The 16307-nt window shown below is 39.1% G+C and overlaps 1 protein-coding gene across 1 annotated transcript in view; it reads right to left on the reverse strand.

Moving 5' to 3' along the window:
• Window positions 1-7521, reverse strand: part of phactr2 (phosphatase and actin regulator 2) — a 41166-nt gene extending 33645 nt beyond the window's left edge. Inside the window, exon 1 of the mRNA XM_008429203.2 lies at window positions 7394-7521. Coding sequence (XP_008427425.1) covers window positions 7394-7406 — 13 coding nt within the window. The 5' untranslated portion in view covers window positions 7407-7521. The remainder of the gene's footprint in view (window positions 1-7393) is intronic.
• Window positions 7522-16307: the final 8786 nt, after the last annotated feature.

Genomic DNA, 16307 nt, shown 5'->3' on the forward strand with positions numbered 1-16307 from the left:
TATTAAAATGTTTGTGCAACCCTGCTTACCAACTTTCATACAACAATCACATGCCATTTCTGCAGTGATTCAGTGATTTATATATATTCTTCTTCTTTTTTTAATATGCCCATGCACTAATTCAGGTAGACGCTTGCAGTGACGGTATCGTCAACTGTTAGTTTAATCACCATCTCTGACTGCAGGACTCTGTTAAAAATTTAATTTGGGAGCAACTGAGACAGCCACAGCTTTATAGGAAGGTCATTAGTGAATGAGATGGAAGTGGATAGTTGAAGATGCAGGAAGTCCTGGAGGAGGTGGGAGGATAAAGACAGAACAGGGGGATGGAATTACTTAGAGCGCTTAACAGAGCAAAGAGACTGCGTTAGCATTGACTGCGATGTGATATTATATACTTCTTCTGTTTGACAAAATTTATTGGAGTCTGTGTGTGTGTGTTAAGGGACAATTATCAGATGAACAGTTCGGACTTGCTAAGGAACACAAGGGAACAAAAAGCATCATGAAGATCACGGATACATTTACGGAGAAGTTTAAAGATGAAATAGGTTATTAAAAAAATAGGAAAAGGTCACAGTTGAAAGATGGCTGTAATAAAACACGACTAGCATAAAGAAGAAGGTGCCATGGCCAGACAAAACCACAAATAAACTATGTGTTGGAAAACTTGTACTCTCTATGTGGCATGTGGTGGCAGTGTCATGCTGTGGGTGTTTTTTTTTCTTCACCAGAGAAGCTATTTTAAATAAGAGGGGAAAAAAAGGTCATAGGTTGCTAAAGACTTGAGGTAGGTGTAGAAGTTCAACTTCCTGCAGCTACAACCACATTCAACATTCAGCCAGAGCAGCAATAGACTGGTTTAGCTCAGCAAAAGTCCACGTTTTAGGAATGTGAAAATTAGAAATCGATGTTCACAAATTTTCCACATTCAATTTGACTTAGCTTAAAAACTTTTACAATCATTTCCTCTTTTAGATGTTCTTTTTTTTCCCATAAAACACCTTGTAAACCGCGTCTTCTTTTCACAAGACTGTACTTCTGGAATGCTGCGTAATGTGGAATAGTTAAAGGGTTATGAATCCTTTTTTATCACACTGTACCCATTATGTTTTGTATTCAAATGAGTGTATTCTGGGGTTTCACTTAGTGTAAACACATTTGCCTGTTAGCCCCGTTTTAAATAAAATAAACCGTAAATCATATTTAATGTGATTCTAGACATATTTGACTCAGCCTAAAGAAAAAATAAAAATAAAAATTCAAGTTAACCACAAAAAAATTCAACATTTTTTTGTGGTTAACTTTTTAAAGATTGTTCAGAAGTTTAGTCACACTCTTACTGAACTGGTCTGGTGAACGGGTTTCATTCTTGACATTCTGACAGGCATTACATCAAAGTCAAAACAAACAGAGGCACCACGAGGCAGCAAGTAGCTTTATGTTTTCCAAAATTAGCTCGATACCTTTAGTGTACATCTGAATGCCTCTTTTTGAGCATTGATTATTCTGCTTCTAACTGTCTTTGTGAAGATCTGATCAGCTGCAGAACGAAGCTCCCTCTGGATTTAACCTGGATCAATATGATGCTTTTACTTGTAATCTCTGCAAATACACTGCCTTCACAGCTGGAGAAATGGACATGAACCGTTTCATAATTTCTGTACCAGGAATTTTTTTTTTTTTTTTTTTAGGAAGTTGGTCCTAAGTGTCCCGGTACTAAATAACAGAGATCAACTGACCGTTCAAAGACCGCAGCAGCTGAAGGAGTCGAGGCTCCGGAGAAGTGGGGAAAAGGAAGGAAGAGAGTCATCAAATATTAAGTAGTAGCCTCAGCAGAACAAGAGATAATAATTGTTTAAGTGCTATTTTTTTCCAGAGGCTTTCTCTCCTCTCTGACTTATTTATTAAACCCGATGTCTTCCGTGGAATAGTCCAATCCCCCCCAAGTTGACCCTCACATGTGTGCACTTTCACAACAAAATCAAGCCTAAGACAGAAAAACATACTCCAAGCACTCCTGTTTTGCAAACTTCCTGCTTGTCCGTAAATGGCTTGAGAAAGAGAAGTTTAGAGTGACCTTTAAAGAGTCAATGCTGAGAGATTGCCACACTGGGATCATGATTCAGACTCCAAACTGTCAAAACAGCAAAGTGTGATTCAGCGAGAACCAGCGACCCAGCTAAGCAAAGGCGAATTAGGGAAGAAGAGTCCCAATGAAATGCAAGGGAACAAAAAGCACAGTTCCATTGCGTTAAATTATGAGAAATGAGAAAAAGTATATTGTGTGCTTAAATAATACCGGGGAAAAAAAAGGAAATTCATGCTGGGGAACCAACAGGCACTAGAATCAAATTTTCATTTCATCCCTTTAGCATGAGCCCCAGTGGAAAACGGCTCTCTGTGATTCATTGATGAGATCAATAAGTGAGGACTTGCGCAAACAGGAAAAGGCCCTATCATTTTGCTCTTTAAAATTTTGATGAATTCATCTCCTGCTGCCTCTTTTGAGTGGTCTAAAAAAAAAAAAACCCTTACCGCATTCTCCTGTTACGATTAGTTACTTCTTTCGTCTAATCGTTCAGCCTCAATTACAGGTACGGCTATCCATGACTACCTAATGCAGTGGAGTGGGTTTTAACCAAATGCTAAATTATTAAATATGTTGCCCTGTAAGTGTATTCATGGCCACTCAACTTAAAATAGTTTATTAGGATTTCGACCGATATACATTGGGGCAAAATTGTGAATTGAAAACAAAAAGACATCTTATTTTTTTAACATATTAAAATGCTGCGGCTGGCAGTGGGGACAGTAGACCTGCTCAATGAGATGTTTGTGGATTTGATTCTAACCTTCTCCCCTGTCACAAGCTGCTGTGCCCTTGGGCAAAAGAATAAACCCCAAGTTGTCTTCTGATGTTTGAATGGACGTGTGTTTTGAGAAAAGTTGGGTGAATGAGTTTCTAGTGTACAAGTGCTATGAGAAATTAATTTCACTTTAACAAGTTCAGTCCACTTATGTGTGTCTTTCACCTTGATTCATCCCCCCTTTTCTCTGAAGTCCCCACGAAAATAGCGGGGTCTGACTGTAGAAACTAGAAAGATCCACATGGACAGGACAACTATTAGCTGTGCACACTGCAAATGTGAGCTTTGTAGAAGACTAGTTAGAAGAAAACATGTAGCAGACACAACAAACATGATGTGGAGCTCCTGGTCAGAGTTTATTAGAAAATTGGAGATCAATAAAGGAGAAACCTGGAGATGGAGGTTGGAAAGGACATGGGTCTGGGCTGCACATACCCAGAGCTATAGCAGGATTTTGTTAATATGGATAAAGGCACATTGCTGAAATGACTCAGAGTCCAGATCTAAATCTCGCATTGATTTTCATAGACACTCTTCATTCAAACGGACTGAGCTGGAGCTGCTCAGAAATAAGAATGAGAAAATGTTTTAGTGTCCAGATGTGCAAGCAATTTAAAAACTGCAACTCTGCAGTATTCTATGTTGGTCTATCACACAAGAGTCTAATAAAATAAATGTATTAAAACGGATGCACTTCTGCAGCGCAATGAAACATGAATTGAATGGCAGCACGTGATTTTGTTCAGGCAGCCCATTATTCAAATGATCAATCTGTGTTGGGCTTTTGCTACTGCGCGCCCTCCAATCCCCGCACACCGAAAAGGAAAGCGCCTCCCGATTCTGAAAATAAACCTTTATCTCCCCTGCTTACAATATCATGCACCCTCATCCATTTTTAGTCGATCTTATCAGCGCGGGGTTCTAATGTAAGACCAAAGTAAGCGACGACTTCTGGCTTCTCTTTCTCTTCACATCTTCCAGTCAGCTCGCCTGAAATCCGATCTCCTGTTTGTTGTATTCCGTTCGGCGCAACCCATAAGCTGCCATCACTGCTAAAATGTTGTCTGCATAAATCAATAGTTGACATCCTGCCAGACAGGGCAGCCAGAACAAAGCAAGCAGGAGAGACACAAAGAAGCGCATGGTGCTGCACTGGCGTGGAAAGAGCTTTGCGCCGTTGCAGCGCGGTTGAGAGTAACCGTAGGACAAAAAGGTCAGGGTTGAAGGAAAATGTGCAAACACGGCACGGATGAAAATCTTATTAGATTAAAGCTAAACATGGGGAGTAAACACACGTCTTTTATTTCTTCACCAGCTCTTTATACGGTAAAATGTGCACACACTTACCAGATAGCAATTATCAGCTGCAGAAACAGTTGGCTTGAGCCAGTCCGCCATGTTTACTTAGTTGTGTTGTGAGGCTATTAGCTTCCAGTTTCAAGCCTAAACATGGCTTGTTTTAAAGTAGGCTACCAGTGGTTGATAATGGCTGCTTTGGCTACCGTCCAGCTAGCTTTTGCTCACGCACTGTGCTCAAGTTTAGCACTGTAAGGCTTCAAAATGTTCCACACAACATTTTTAAAGCTCACATACTAAATCTAAAGTTAGAAATGCAATAAAACTTTCCGTAAAAAAAAAAAAAATCAGCTAATGTGAACACTTTTAGTTATACAGTTGATGTAAAAAAAAAAAGAATAAAAAATGCAGCATGTGATCCCCAGAGAAACAGAATCGAAGTTATTCTTTTAAAAAGCAAGTGGGAATTTCTGCCAGAGATCTACCTGTCAAACAAGTGAATCAATCTAAAGTTATGTTGTTTTACCAGAGCAGGACTCACCTCTATTAAATATTAAACCCTGCAGGGAATACAGAGAGTTATCTCCAAGCCCAAGCAGCATTTGTGACATAACTGAAGCTGAAGGTGTGGCTTTGTTTCTAACTTTAGTGACTCTAAATGCAGAAGTGAAGGTGCTGTCAACCATGGTCAATAGCCTTTTTGTTCAAAATCGCTCCTACCAGCACAGAAATATAAGCTAATGGCACTAGTAAATTATTATAATCACACAGGCACATAAAGGCTGGAATTACTCTGTCACACTGACACCAGAAAGCCACATAAAGAACAGGAAGGGAACATGGGTGCTCAGCCCCATGACAGATTTCTTCTGCTTTTTCTTTTTCTTGTCACACTAAAATGTTACTGATCATCAAGCCAAATTTTCAAATGATAACTTAATTTATTTGAGGAAAGACATTTTCTAAAGCAGTCTGAAAATATGGAATGAAGTCTTTGCCTCCCTCTAATAACTGGCTGTGTTGTATTCACTGGAAGTTAGTATTTCACATCAACGTGGGGGACTTTTCACCCTCTACTCTTTGTAGAACTGTCTTAATTCACCCACATGCCAGGGTTTTTTTTTTTTTAGCATGAGCAGACTGCTTAAGGCCGTTTCCCAACAGTTTAGTCTGGACTTTAACTAGGCCACATTGAAACATACTGTATGTTTTAGCCGTTCCGAGATGGACTAGCTGGTAGATTTCGTTGCGTTGCGTAACCCTAGTGCAAATGAGTTCAAGGTCACAAAGGGATGGTTGGATATTCCTGTTCAGGATTTTCTGGGGGCAAAACATTAAACTTCTCAAGCAGAGCCAGACCACCACACTACCACCACCAAGTTTGACTCTTGGTACGACCTTCTGTTTCAGAAATGCTCAGCTTGTTTTTGTGCCGGTGCCCGTACCTTCCAGAAGGTCGTACTCTTGATTCGCCAGGCCAACAAACTATTTTCAACAAAGATGTTTACTGACAATGGTGAGATGGGCCTTTATTTTCTTTTAGATCAGCACTGGTTTTCCATTTGTGATGCTCCCATGAATGCCAGCTTTTGCCAAATCATCAACAATGACCTCATCTGGGAGAAAACAAGAACTGCAGTGCTTTAGATGTAGTCCTCGGTTTGTTTTGTGACATCCGAGATGAGTGGTTGATGAACTTTTTGAGCAGTTTTGATAGGCTGTCCATTTCTGAAAAGTTATACCACTGTACTATGTTTTCTTCTTTTGCATATGATGACTCTCACTGAGTTTTCATGGAGCCTTAAAACCTTGGTAATGACTTTGTAACCCTTTCCAGATTAAAGATCTTTTAGCCTACCTCATTTTGCCAGACAGGCACTATTTAAGCAATGCCATGAAACCAATCAGCGTGACAAAAAGAGGAGAAATCTGTATTGTGTGTGCTTTCCCATCACTGTGGAGCAAAGAACTGCAACCCACCACAGAGTTCATTGCAAAGTCCGGCACTCCACACGCACATATGCGTGCAGGAATGATCGCAGAGGCTGCTTTGCCTTGCAAAACAATGATTCACAAATTTGCAGTCATAACAATTTGTTTTGTGACAAACCCACGCCTCTGTTACAAAACACACGGCTCTGAACACAGATGGATTCTGGCTAAGCCCATTCAAGTCCAATAAAGATTCCCTCTGATTCCAAGATCATTTCTGTTACACATTTCTATATCTAAGTAGTGTTGTTACGCTGGCTGTGTCTACAATGGATACCTTTTTTTTTTTTGTTTCACTGTAGTAAAATAATCACTACACCCTCCAAATATTCAAATCATGCACTAAGTGCTGCATAAAAAGGAGAGGACACACACTGTGGGGAACTCCAGCGCTACAAGGTGTGTGTGGATCATTTGTACTTTAAGCACAGCAGCACAAACGTTTCCTATTGAATACACTGATAATGTTGTGACGACCTCTGTAAGCAGTAATTAAACCATAGTAGATAACGCAGGAGTTGGTTTATTCTGCAGTTCTACTCCAACCGATGAACTGACGCACCAAGATTTGACCAAACAAGCCGTGCACTAGGCATCATCAATCATTACAAGTATCCTTCCCTCTGTTGAAATCAGCCGCTATTATTTCTCCCCCAATTGCTAATAATCTAGAGTGTTTACAGTCTTATGAAGCACAGTGATTTGAACCACCATCATTTCCTCACGGTTATTAGGAGTGTCAGCAGCGAATCTGGCCGTCACAACGCAACAGAAGGCTGGTGAGCAGGATTCGAACGTTATTAGTTGATCCAGCTGAAGCGTTAGCGTTTTTGAGTTTTAATGGGTGCCGTTTTACTGTGCATTTTCCGTGACTGTATGTTGTTGTTGAAGCAAGCCCAGAATACTACATGCTGTGGAAAAAAAACAACAAAAAAAGGCAGAGCAGTGCAAGAAAAACAAGCTTCAGGCAGATGACAGCCACTCAGTCAAGTGATCTTCACAACAGCTAAACAATCAGAGGCTCTGATCCTGGATAGCGCCGGCTGTTCCCAATGAGACAGATAAGTTATGAATGAAGTTGAGTATGTGAGAGGAAGTAGAAGAGGATGTATAGGATCAGTGCTCTTTTTATGTGTCCGAGTTTGAAACACGTCATAAAGTCACAGGCAAAACAAACACACTCGCAGACAGACGGGGAAGTACGCTACATTTTAGAATGCAAGGAGGAAACTCACCGTCATGTTCCATGTTTTGATCCTACGGGGGAATATGGAGAGGAGTGCGAGTTGGTCCTTGCCTCTTCCCGACACACACAACCTCTCTGCCACCCTCCCACCCTCCACTGACTTGCCCTCCTCCCTGTTCTCTGTCTCCTTGCCTCTCCTGTGCTCTCTCCCCTCCCTCTGCCTCTCTCCACTTCCCTCCTCCATCACTCTTCCCTTCCTCCCTCCCTCCCTCACCGTTTCCAACCACTGTGTGCCTGTGTCTCCTCCTTCAATCCACTCGCTCTGATGAAGAGCATTAAAACTTAATGTTTGTTTCCATCTCAGTTGTTCTCTCCTTCCCACCCTCGCAATCCACCTCATCCTGCCCGTCTGTCCATCTTCCTGAATGTCAAGGGTTTTCCTGCTTCCTCGTGGCTCCATCTCTGTGCATTTTTGTTCTAGCCAACGCAATCCCAAAAAGGATGCAAAAAGAATGGGGAGAATGAGACGCTCTCAGGGGTGGAGGAGGTGTATCACATAACCCGAGGTGCACCGCGAGGTTAATGTTACTTTCTTGAAGCAAACAACTTCAGTGTGTATCAAAAAAACGTGAAGCAAAAGTGGAAGGAACACAATACCTTGTTTTCAAGCTGGTCAGTTCATATCAAGATGGATGGAGAAAAATGCATCCATCTTGGAAGAAAACCTGTCTGATGCTGCGAAACACCTGAGCCAAAAGCTGAAACTACTTTGAGCTTCAGATGTGCAAAAGCGGTACAGACTTAGGCTAAAAGACATGCAGCTGTGATTGCAAAAAAAAAAAGCCAATATAAAAATCCGTCCCACACTTTTGAGATTTTATATGTTATATGCCATGTATAATCTTTCTTTTACACCACAATAATGTGTATCGGCTAAAAGCAATGTTTAATTTAACTTGATTATTGCAAGTGTTTGATTGATTAAACGGAAAAAAAAATACTCTGGCTCAATTTGTCTTGTCGTAAAAGATTGGTGAAAGAATGTTTCAGAACAGGGACTTTTTACATGATAAGAATCTTCTTCTAAAAAGAATACTTTTAAAGGGCTATGCTTTTCAAATGACATGTTGTTGCAATTAACTCATTAATGGAAACCACAGAAGATCTTAACTCTGCGAACCCTGAATGATAAAGATATCCAAGAACTTTTTAAATGTGATAGCCAAAATGCACCAATCAGGTTCTGACATTTTTGTCTTTAGATGGTTGCTTTTAAGTTGTTTTCTTATTGTAATTAAATCAGCTGTGACGTCTGAGGTATCCTTTTGAAGCAGATTAGCTGACAGTTTACTTCGTAAACGAAGCCTCTTTCGTGTTTTTTTAGTCTGATTGTTGCCTAGTAACACAATAAGACCATAAATGAGAACTATGGCACACTCCATGACAAAAATAAACAAAGCACACGCTGAACGCACATTAGATCAACACAACATCTGTACAAATTGCAACACCAACTAATCAATGTTCAGAGACTCTGGGGGGAGACAGAGCAAAGTCAGAGGAGCAGCCAATGGTTGCTTTCAGTTTTCCTTCTGACACAAACATCTTAAAAACTGCTGGGTGAAACACAATACCATCGACCCAGTTCTAGTTTGACTTGACACGACAGGATTGGGTTATGGGTTTGACCTGGCATAGCGGCTTAAGGTTTCAAGCTAAATCAGAAAGTTTTTAATTCATGTTGGTTAGAAATAATTATTTTTGATTCAATTATGCAATCAGCAAGAAAATAAAGCATTAGCTAATGGTCTGCTTCATGACAAACAGCTGAATTCAAATAACTAAATTCACATTAGACAACACTGTACAGAATATTACAGTACCGTGTTTCATTGTGGATATGCTGTTCTTTTTCCTGAAATGCTGCGTTGGTTTTATGCCAGAGGTAAGACAACACACATCTTCCTAAAGGTGTTTTATGTTAGATGTGAGGTGAACCTTTTTTTTTTTTTTTTTTGGCTGGCCTTGTTTTGGCCTTTGAACTTTTCCTCAAATTAAGTTTTTACAAAGTCTCTATTCTTTTGTTGAATCATCTTAACTCAGGCTCGTGAGATCTGCAGTAATTTGGTTGTCATTTTGCAAAGCTGGAGTACTTTTGGTATCTAGGTGTGAATTGTGGCTCTTGTTGGCTGGAGACACAAAGGATTAAAACTTGCTTCGTGATTATTTTCAGATTTATGTCAAACAACATCTTTTTAGATCACAGCTCTGCAACCATGAGTCCCTCCTCCCCACCCATTATGGCTCACCTTGTATTTTCATACCACACAACTCGACCAGCTGAAATCCTGTGCGTTTTGTTCTTTCAAGTCATGCAACCAGCTTTGCAAAATAATGTAGCCCAATTTAGAGAATTAATCTGCATAAAACGTGTGGGATTCCTGCTAGGGGAAAACCCCACAGACAACACTGAGCTCTGTTTTGTCTTCCTCTGGCTGGCCTGCAGGCTGGCCTAGTGTTTTAAACACAATCTAAGCTGCTGACCGTACTCAGCAAGTGATTATGTGCATCAGATTTTGCTGACATTTTTTCAGATCAGATGGTACGATGGAAAATTATATGATCTCTATGTTCTGTGGGCAGCTGTACTTTCTACTGTGTCACATTCGTTCTGCAAACAAAGAGTTCATAGTGTCAGAGAGGTTAAGGGTTTATGACTGTCTCCCAAGGTGCATTGGGGGTGTAATATGGATGAAGGAATTTCAGACCCCATTCTATGTTGAGACCTTCCAGCTTATTGTGATCACAAAACCAAAAGGATAATTTTTTTTCAAAATCTGTTTTTCTTTCTTACTGTTTATTCAATGTCACATGCTGCTTTTTAATTATGTAAAGCACTTTTAAATGCCTTGCTGCTGAAATGTGCTATACAAATAACATTTGATTGATTGATTGATTGATTGATTGATTGATTGATTGATTGATTGATTGATTGATTGATTGATTGATTGATTGATTGATTGATTGATTGATTGATTGATTGATTGATTGATTGATTGATTGATTGATTGATTGATTGATTGATTGATTGATTGATTGATTGATTGATTGATAGATAGTGGGCTAATCGCTTTGTTTCTTTGCCTTTTCTTGATTTTGGTTTGATCGGTCAATGATGTGTTACCTACTGTTTTACGCTGGTTTTTGCAATCAGAAAAGTACTGCTGAAGTCATTGTTTTTAGTTCAAATATCTCCTAGTTATCAGGCCAGTGTGTAATCTGATTGGTGAATTTGAACCAAACAAATGCAGTTAGTTAAATTGCTATTTTAGCACAAGAGCAGGTGGGTTTGAAAGGTTGCTTGAATAATCATTTCTAAAATATATTTAAAATTTTCTCAAGTTATCTTTGTATAATATTTAAATTTGTTTGATCTTAAGATTTTGTCTGATAAAAAATAAGTAAAAACTGAAGAAATCTGTAATCTTGCAGATACTTTTTTTTTTCAAAATGCCCACTTTAGATACACACACTGCAATACAGTGATATATTAAAAACCTGACTGGATCCCATCTCATTACATGGACCAAACTCCATGCAATTAGTGTTAAAGTGAGTTTTGAGGGCTGTGAGTTGTGGTTTTAAGGTTAGAAAATTGAAAGAAAAAGCTGTTTTTTCAGCATGTGTGCTGGTGTGTGGGTGATAGAGAGCTGCCGCGAACACTGTTTCGCTGTCTAAAGTAAGACAGACATAATGTCCACACAACCATTAGGTTATTGACTGCATAAGAGCAGCTGCATGCAGTAAAGTTTGGAGCTACTTCCCTTTCATCAGTCAGTGTAATTGCTCTATAAACTGTATATACTTCAAGTTTACCTGCTTCAATTGTTTTTCTATTTGATCTTTTCTCGTCTAACCTCTTCACCGATTTCCTAGTATGTAAACAACCCAAAGCTGTTGTTTTTCTCTCATCTTCCGAAGTACCAATACATCAGATCAACCCACTATGTCAGCATGACATTTCCATTACACACAAACACGCACTTACTTTACAAGCACATCATTACAGAGGGGGGCTGAGTAGAGTTAACATCCTGCTCATTTGCTGCTGAGGCATTTTTACAAATATTAATAGAGTTAAAGGCTTAGTAAGTAACCACAGAGTTACTGATAGACAGAAGGAAGGGGAGACAAACGGCATGAGTGAGACTTTGGCTTTTTAAGAAGTCCGACGAAGCGACATGCGACGAGCGAGAAGAAACAACAACTGGCTCGTCACCGTCGCCAAAGGCCACCTCCACAGGCAAACACAAACCTGTATGATAGAACCACGAGAAAACTCCAGTGCTTCACAAGACCAGATGGTAATAAAAAGGATAGAGTTCTTTTCTTTTTCCACGAGTTAATGGAAGAACAGAATGAACACAATCCACTTAAAACAGACCAAGACTGAATAAACATTGAAATAATTACTAAATCTTTTGAACCCACTGTTTAATAGCCTTCTTCGTCGAATATTTCATTACAACAGGACACAGGAATTTGAGAACGCAATTACTAGCATGACTTACTCTTTAATTTGGGTGACTGGAGCATTTCAGAAATGTTCAAACTTTACTTTATTGGACAATTGTAACAACTGAATGAATGTCCTAATGGTTTAAGGTCATGTCACAGCATCTCACTTATGCAATTAAGGTACCAAACAGACACCAGGGCATTCTCCGACAAGAGAATGCCCTGGTAAAGAAATTATGGTTCTAACAATTACAGATAGTCCATGTCTTGATAAGGAGCTCCTCACAACCACACTACTGCAACTGTGATTGTTAGTGTCATGCTCTTTTCCTGAAATGTTGTGTTGCATGTATTTAAAGCATGATGGGATGCCATTTTTCTTTTTAAACAAATCCCACTGTGACCAGGGGCTGGGTAAGTCACACTGTAATTGTTTTATTAAATTTAAAGCAACTAATTCCTCCAATTTTTCTAGATTGGTAAACAACACAAAAGAGAGTTCCTTAGTAAAAACAAAACAAAAAAAAGTACAAAAAATATAAAAAAATTGAAAACCTGAAGATCGTAAAATGGATACTGACAGTGAGTGCATCAGAGGTGCACTAAGGAGCGTTACCATAGATCCTTTCTTCCAGTAAGACTCTATAACAATCACTGCTTCCAACAAACTGTTCAAATAGACATCCACATTTAGCATATGTTTAACTTAATCAACTCAGTTGCACAATCCTTTGGATGGGCAAATACAACATTTTTTATAGCTACGTGAAATTGCAGGATCTCAAGATTCCCTTTTTCCTCCATATATACAAAGGTACAATGGATTTTGTCCATGTTGATGCGTTCGTGTTTGACGCTGACATGTTGACTTTGACATTGATGTGTTGACATGTTGGTACGTTGGTGTGTTTTGGAAATTAAAGCCAAGGATGTACCAGACTTTTAGAGGTCCAGTTTTGTCACAAAAGGAAGGTGGTGCCTTAAAATGCATCTGAAAGTGTTCTTCATTTTAAGAGAAGTTTACATCATGTGGGGGTTTCCCAAATTGCTGAACAACACGGCAAACCTGAGAAATTAAAAAATGTGAAAAAAATATGTTGCCTCATTATTCTATCAAACCTAACTTATCTAAAACAGGAAATGTTGAGTTTGATTGTATCTCAGACTGTCAATTAAAATCAGCTTCCAGATGCACATCTGATGTAAATGTCCTCGACGGCTAGTCGTGAAAGATTTCTAGCTGAAACGCGTTTCAAACTTCCTGCATTCATAACCGCATTTCTCTGTCAGAGCAGAGTTTTATTTCCGAGTCTTTAACAGAAGCCACAGCGGAGGCTAAGGATAGACCGTGTGTGGGAAGTGAGGGGTAAAGAGCTGCTATCTGTACAACTCAATGTTTTAGCAAGTAGTTATTGCCGACTCAAAGGGGCTGTAATCAGCGTTATTTTGGGAAGGAGACCCGAAAGGAGGCAAGATGATGCCGCTTTTTTGTCTTTTTGTCCACAGCCCTCTCCTCCTCCTACTTAATCACCACATATTATAAATTTTTTTCTTCTGCTCTTTGACTTCCATCTATCTCGTTAAGAATCGATTCTTTCTGTTCCTATTGTTCCCATTTCTCTTGTCTTTTCATCCACTTATTTTATACATCCATCTGGAGGATAATCTGCTACTAACGAAGATCGACTGAAGGCCATCTCTGCTTGATTGATCATCATAACTGAAAAACATGAAAATTAATGCAAGCACAGGTTTTACAACGCACACAGAATACTGTTGCTTTGCTTTATTATCTTGTGCAGTTGTCAGAGTATGATTAATATTGCTTAGGCTGCATCCTGAGCAGAGCAGTTGCAGTTGCTTTATGGCAATATCCAAGGAGTTTTTACTTTTATATAATCCAACGGAAGTTACCAAAGTGATTTATTGGCCTCAATAAATCACTTTTATGGACATTTGCTGATATTCACATAATTTTTTTATACATAAGAGAAGCACTTCATCCGTTCAACTTACAAACTGTTGTGGTAACATTAGCATAACATCAGTGAAAGTTGTTGTGGGACTTCAAGTAAAAATATAAAACTTTTATATTTGCACGGATCAATTGATTTCTGCTAGTTGTACAACAAATGAAAGGCCAAAAGCTATATTTTTTTATATTACATACAAATATTTAATAAAATATTTATTATTTTAATTTATGGCTCACACAACCATGAGGATTTTTTTTTTAGCTTTGTTATTGCTTCGCCTATAGCAATCTGTGAAGTGAAATTAATCGACAAATTACATTTCACATCTTGAACTGAATTAAATACATTTTTAGAGGATGGTCAAATTAAGTGAGACACACTTGCAAGCGTAAGCAGTTTTAGTAAAATTCCAGCCGAATCACTGGGTATAATGGTGAAACGGCTCCCTCTTCTGTTTTCTTTTTGTAACATCGATCATAATTTTGAAAATGATGGTAAAACGCCAGTATTTTAACTTGAGATCAAATTAGATTTTGGTCTCACTTTCAGGAAGTATCATATGTACGTAAAACAGATACTCTTCACATCTATGAAGAACTCCCCGGGACTGTATCTGAAGATACAGAAGAGTTAATAAAAGGCCTTTGAAACTCTTTATTCACTCTGGGTTTTTAGAAGTTCAAACTATAACCTTGTAGATGTAAGGAGCAAAAATTAGCTTTGGACTTCCAGCTTTCTAACTGCTCCAGCAACCATTTCCTGTAATTACAGCCGAAACATAAACACTCAATACTTCCTGTGCAAGACAGGCAGAAGCAGTGAAGCCTCCGCATGACAGTGATGCTACCACGGATTAATCAGACCGCAGAACATGGAAGATCTCATCAGAAAAGCAGTGCATTATTATGGTATCAGCCCATCAGTAATGATGGCAAATGGGTGCACTCATACAGAATGAGGCTAAAGTAGTGGAGCTGGCTTATAGGAAGTGGTTTCAACCACTGTCAATACACAAGCAGGTATGCGCTCTATGCAGTCATGGGCAGCAGGCTGCAAAAACTGTCACACTGACATTTGAGAAAGATGCGGAGGATAAATATGCGGTTACCACAATGGCTGAGGCGTTATACCGCTAGTGCATTCGTCCTGTCTTTTTGAAGCCATTTTGATACTCTGCCACTGGACCCTGAGTGGGTTTTCTACTGCAGATGAGGGCCAAAAAGCCCGTAAGTGGTGTCTTAAAGTCAGTTTGTTTAAAGTTTCCATTATGTGTGTCATCCTCATTATGATTTAGGAAAACAATAGTAGAGCCCACAAACTTTAAGTTGGATGTGTTCAAGTTACTGCAAGTGTGATGCTTTAGTAGACATTTGGTTTGTCAACTAAAAAGAAAAGAAAAAAAAACATCTTGGAAAACTAAGTGTAAAATTAGCCACACAAGGGTGAAAAAAAAAAGTGTTACAGTAACGTGCCTGTTCAAATGGATGCACCTGTCCTTTTCAAACACAACGTTGTCTGCCAATAGTATCTGAACCAGGGGTCAGGCAGTGTCGTCTCCTACCTGAGCGGGCTCCCCGGAGCCTGAACAACACTCTGGAGCGAAATCCTGAGGTGTCACTTTGGGAGCGGTATCTGGGGAAGGGCAGCAGCTGAGTAAAGCGCCTCATCTCTGGGTATGTGTCTCCTTCCTCGTCCTCCATCGTCGCGTCCTCCGTCAGCCCGCCAGGAGAAGTGAAGCAAAGTGAAACTTCTCTTTATGAACAGCCTATGCCGGGGCCCCTCCTTCTCGTCCCCCTGCAAACTGCTTTTACGTTCCTGTTTTGTCAACGCCTGTGAGAAAAAAATAGCTACCGAATAACAGCTTTAACTGGTTTGTCTTGTGTTTTAAGACCGCAGTTTGAGAAGTTACAAGAGAAAAAAAATTGGTGCGAGAAAATTTTCCTTACGGCCTAATTTCTGATGTAGCCTATAACATCATAACTTTTACACTTGTATAGTCAACTAAAGTAAGATATGTTACTTTTACTGATTAATCTAAAAATGCCGACTAAGTTAAAGAATGTAAAAGCAAAATTATAGAAAAAAAAAGACAAGCTAATATGATTTCAGATTTTAAACACTAGGGGTCGCTAAATTGCTACGAAGCTTACCGTCCATATTAACAGAGTCCCTTCATACGTTTGCTCGAAAAATAGGTTGAAGATATCTCACTCCAATCCTTTTTTAAGTACCTTTCTAATATTGCATTTTTAGTTTGTTTTCAATTAGTACCTTAAAATTATACAGTATTTCAACAAATCATAATGGATAAAAAAAAATTGATAAAAAAAATGCAACATACTACAAAAAAGTTCTGGAGATGGAAAAAAAATTAAATATCATACAAAATTAAAATACAGCACAGTTTCACAGTGTCTCAAAACTTGAAAATTGAAAAACTTAATATTTTAGCGAGGTCACAGTAAAGCG

Source organism: Poecilia reticulata, linkage group LG15 (genome assembly GCF_000633615.1).
Source record: "Poecilia reticulata strain Guanapo linkage group LG15, Guppy_female_1.0+MT, whole genome shotgun sequence".
NCBI classification, from domain to species: domain Eukaryota; kingdom Metazoa; phylum Chordata; class Actinopteri; order Cyprinodontiformes; family Poeciliidae; genus Poecilia; species Poecilia reticulata.